Below are 4,890 nucleotides of genomic sequence, written 5' to 3' on the forward strand. Positions count from 1 at the left end.
GGGGGGGTAGCCATCATGTTCATAACAGGTTAGAGAAGATGAAGAAAAGATGAGGCATATTATTGTTGAGGTTTTGGAATATGATGAAGTGTTGAAATGGGGCTCTCAACAATTTATTCAAACAATACGAACATTTATCCCTTCTTTCCTTTTCTTCCATTTTTGCAACTCTACTCTGAATTCCTTTATCAACCACTCACTCCTTATTCATTCATTAAATTCTCATTTCAAAGTTGAGATTGTGATATTTTGGTGTTTGTTACTTTTAACGAACGTGTTCAAAAAATTCAATAACTTGAAAAATTAATAAACCCAATTCAAAATACGATTTGAGTTAGGTTATCTACTAATTTGAGTTGGGTTTGGATCTAAGGACGAATATTCGTCGTTTGCGGCATGGACTACTAGGGTATTTGATTCCCCTACTCAATATCGAAGTGGCCTCGTGCATGGCTACCATCTTGTCGAATCTGAGCTCTCTACAGTTATAAAGTTGCCTGTTATACTCGAAAATAAATGATAAATTAAGTTGATGTATGAATAAATCAATTTAGGTTAAACCAAACCAATTTAAACCAATATAAATTTATTATTAAAAATGGTTAACAATACAATTACATATACTTATAACTCATTATAACCAAAAATATAGTTTACTCAAAATTATATAATTCTTGGACAGATCAAAAGATAACTGCAAAAAATTTAGAATCTAGAACCAAATTAACAATTAAGTGAAATATAAGTATCAAAAATGAGATTTAAGCCTGCATCAGTAAAATAGAACCACATGAACAAAAATCACTATATTTGAAGTTGTATGTTACAATTAAATTATTCTAAGAGTTTTTCCAAGCATTGAAATCAACCCCCAATAAAAAGAATGAAGTATGAACCACAAGGAGTGATGGTGAGAACAATTTTTGCATATTTTGATCGGTCTTATCAGCTTCATTTCCATTGAGACAGACGGCTTCTCAAAGCTCAAGATCATCTCTTCAGATTGAGGTAACTGAATCCTCATCAGTTCCTTCACTGTCACTGCTGCCACTGCTACTTCCGCTGCTGCTGCCACTGCCCGATTCACTGCTACTAGAACTCGAACTCTGCTCGTCCCTGCCCTCTGCATTAACCTGAGCTCTCAGGGCTGCTGCAGCTGTAGGTCCCTCCCTGCCCTCTGCATTAACCTGAGCTCTGAGAGCTTCCGCAGCATTAGGTCCCTTCTCAGCTTCGTCGCCACTATCATCCACATCAGCAATCTCATCGTCGGTATCATTATGATGTGGTACATTTATATCGAATCCAGCATCAACTTTATCTTCTTCAGCATTATTTTCATCATCAGATGAAACAGACCCAAAAATATCATCAATATCAATATCTTGATGCTCATCGTCATTCTTAGGGCCTGGAGAGGGTGCAGATACGTTTGGTGGATCTGATGAGTAATCAGCAGGCCCTTTACTAGCAACAACAGGTTTTGCACCTGCAATGAGCATAAACATATTTTAGACAAGAGGTAAAAAAAAGATGATGATCAAAACAGCAGCCCTTACAGAGTTGAAACACGAAGAATCGTCAGAGAACACAAGACAGGAACTATGTAGCTAATGAAGAACCACATTCTGTAGATCAAGATTCTACTGTTTCTCAGCCAACAAAATGTAGGGGGGAAATAAGTATAGGAGTGAAAAATGTTATTAAACAACCATACACAAATGAACCCCTGATAACGGTTAAAGTTGCTGCTAATGGAACGAAAAACAAATGCCAATTTGTTGCATGAGGCCCCACTAATTACAAAAAGAAATGTTACACTAGATGCACTTTCTAACTAAAACCGTCCAGTTGAAAGAATACACAAACCAGTTGCTGAAAGGTTCATATTTCATTTCATAATGCATTTGGAAGTTCGATCAAGAACAATATTGGAGAACACCTCGTCGAATGACAAATGGAACCAATGACTAAATCTGAATTTTCGAGAAAGGAGTACAAATTCCTGGGAAGAATGGTGTTCTAACAAAGAAATTAAAAGACATCTAGCGACAAGATTTCAACATCATTGTACAAATTAAAGCAATAAATTCTACTAAAGATAAATGTTGTTCGGCTTGACTCATGAGTAAAACAGGTTGTTCAATATTTAGGGCCATACTATCAAATCATTGACAATAAAAATTAAACAAAAATCTAGAAACAAAGAAGAAAAATACATTTAGACGATAGTTCAAAATTATCAGACAAATGATCAATCAAATGCATTTATTCTTAACGTTTCTCTGGTTAGGAATGATGCAAGAGGCCTGTAAGGACGGGATCTTGCAGACGACGTTACATCCTGACTGAATAGCAGTGATCTTCCCATAATAAGATTTGAGGTAAAGAAAAAAAGTTGCATCATACTAACATATCTCACTCAAGAACTTAAGATCCACCCCTATTGAGGAATAAAACAGCTCTCACATTGGCTTTAGGTATACAGATGCAGACTAACTGCATCGATACTTTCTTTGGATCTCTGTAACAAAGGTAATTTGTCATTATTCTTTCATTCTTAACAAAGCCCTTTTCTAAGTTTTATGTGTGACCAACAGAGATCCTTTTGTCATGGGCTTTCTCTTTCATTATTTTTGCATTGCCTCTTGTTTCATTCATTTAAAAGAAATTAAAAAACTGCATGTTGTAAACTAAGATACCCACCAGGCAGAAACAACCACAATGGATAAAGTAGGCAAGTAAGGGATCCAATATCAAAATCATAGGTAGTGTTTGCTCTGAAATCTTTTCACAGTCAACAAATATCATGGCGATGGACAGCCACTTGATTGCAACAAAAGTACACACCAATTGAGAAAAAATATAATAGAACCAGAAAAGCATATTGACCTGTATTTCCTGGCTCTCCAATATCTATCTTTTCCACCTCTACCTGTAAATGTAGCACGTATTAGAACTAAAGGGCATAGTTATACAATCAGCAGAAAGTATTAGAACAATGAACAGGGAGAAGGAGAGAAAAAAAAAAAAGTTCAATGAAAATTAGCTGGAATTTAAAAGTACACCAATACTTAACCTAGTCTAAGGTTTAGCTGCACTTTTCAAAATGAAATTGTTAACTAGTCATATTTTCTCAATCTATGCTTCTCATTTGTTAAAAAGAGTAAAACACTTCAAATGAATATGAGATTCTTGCCTGACAGAAGCAAGAAAGATTTTAAAGAAACTTCTTGAGCATGGAAATTCCCAAAATTCAAATGCTTTTTCTATATGATATAAGTTTATGCAATAGGAAATTAATCATGAAGAGCTCTTACTAGCACCGACGGAAAGCTGCCTCGGCCCATATGCATAGGTTTGGGAACTTTAGCCGCTGGAGGAGATAGTCGAGGCTCCGGCGGCGTCAAAGAATGAAGAGCAGAAGCGGAGGTGGACGAGGCGGCGGCCACGGCAGCGGCAGAAGATTCGCCCGGCTGACGAAGGTGCCGAAGCTGCTTGACCGCCCGGTGCAGCCGCTCCAACCGGAATGTCTCGCCGTCAAAAAACAAAACGGCATCATTCTCCTTGTAATCCTCGCTACTACCAACAAACGCCACATTAGGTTTCCCCAATTGATTGTTCTGAAATTCAATAGTAACCCTATTTTCCTTGGTCTTCTTCAGCGATCCCGGTTTCGTTTTATCGATCGACGCGGGTTTAAATTCATCTAAAACCGCAATGGACAAACAATTCAAACGATTTGACGGTTAAGGGAAAACAAAAAGAACAAAGACAAAAACAAAAACTGATTTCGCACATCCCGCAGTTTCGCGGGAAAGGAAACTCACACCAATTGGGTCTTGATTTTAGATTTGGAATAAATTGGAATGACTTACATCGTAGAGTGCAAAATTTGTTGGAGGATTCGTTGTTGAATGAAGGACCTAGAGACAGATCATACCATCGATCGGGCTGGGGCGCCGTCTTCGGCTCTTCTTTGTTGTTGTTCGCCATTGCTGGAGAAAGCAAAGGGGCGAATCAAAGTGGAAGTACAAAATACGAGTGGTGGGTCCCAGCGGCAGTGACGCTCTGTGGATTACTGATTCTTTATGGAAAATAATTTTAGGTTCAAAATCACAAAAACCATATAAATTTATATCCCGACTCCATTCGGATAATTTTATCTTATTTTCAAGATTTAGTTATTTAGTTAGTTAATATTTTTTTAAGTATTAGTGGGTAAATTATATCCTATTTAAAAGTTATGAACATTAATGAAGATGGTATTCGATCTCACCTCTGATTAAAATGATTTGTCTTCAAATTATTTCTCGCACATAAAAATTAAGAGATACATATAGTGACACATCTGTCATTCTCAGGTGAACCACATATGTTCTTCCCCGGCATGTCGTCGTGTCATACCACCCATGACAGCACTCACGACAAAATACAAAGCTCAATTGTCAACCGATACTCAAAAGTCCTTCTTTCGTATCTCTACAATCCATCAACTACTTGTGGGACGACAAAGGACTCACACAAGCTAGGGCACATCTAACTATAATTCATGGCTGATGAAAGTGACCCTTGAACAAATTTAGTGTTTTTGTTTTTCTTTAGAAGGTACATAATATTTATTTTAGCATATGAACAGTAAGCAAAGCAACAAACGAGTATAGAAAATCAATGCAATAAACAAATATCAAAGAATCAAAGCAGTAAACACGTACATTGCAGTGACAATGATCCTTAAAACCAGTTTTGTCTGAAGTTAACAGTGTTGAGTACCCCAATTTCTGCTGGGAATTAGTTGGTCGGGAGAATCCATGTTCTAACTGTTAGCTGGATTTGATATATTCCATCTCTCTCCTCTCCTACCGTTTTCGACTCTTTAAGAGGTATTTTTTA

The 4,890-nt window shown here is 37.0% G+C and overlaps 2 protein-coding genes across 2 annotated transcripts in view; one reads left to right on the forward strand and one right to left on the reverse strand.

Moving 5' to 3' along the window:
• Positions 1-154, forward strand: part of LOC111445512 (beta-glucuronosyltransferase GlcAT14A-like) — a 4,015-nt gene extending 3,861 nt beyond the window's left edge. The window contains exon 5 of the mRNA XM_023083938.1: positions 1-154. The gene's annotated coding sequence lies outside the window, so the exon portion shown is untranslated.
• A 603-nt stretch (positions 155-757) lies between these two features.
• Positions 758-4,081, reverse strand: LOC111445589 (ELL-associated factor 1). The gene is made up of 4 exons (XM_023084063.1): positions 3,876-4,081; positions 3,318-3,706; positions 2,890-2,932; positions 758-1,486 (listed from the first exon to the last, which is right to left on the reverse strand). The coding sequence occupies exons 1-4, from the start codon at positions 3,991-3,993 to the stop codon at positions 999-1,001; spliced, it is 1,038 nt and encodes a 345-aa protein (XP_022939831.1). The 5' UTR covers positions 3,994-4,081; the 3' UTR covers positions 758-998.
• Positions 4,082-4,890: the final 809 nt, after the last annotated feature.

Source organism: Cucurbita moschata, unplaced genomic scaffold, assembly GCF_002738365.1.
Source record: "Cucurbita moschata cultivar Rifu unplaced genomic scaffold, Cmos_1.0 Cmo_Scf00007, whole genome shotgun sequence".
NCBI classification, from domain to species: Eukaryota; Viridiplantae; Streptophyta; class Magnoliopsida; order Cucurbitales; family Cucurbitaceae; genus Cucurbita; species Cucurbita moschata.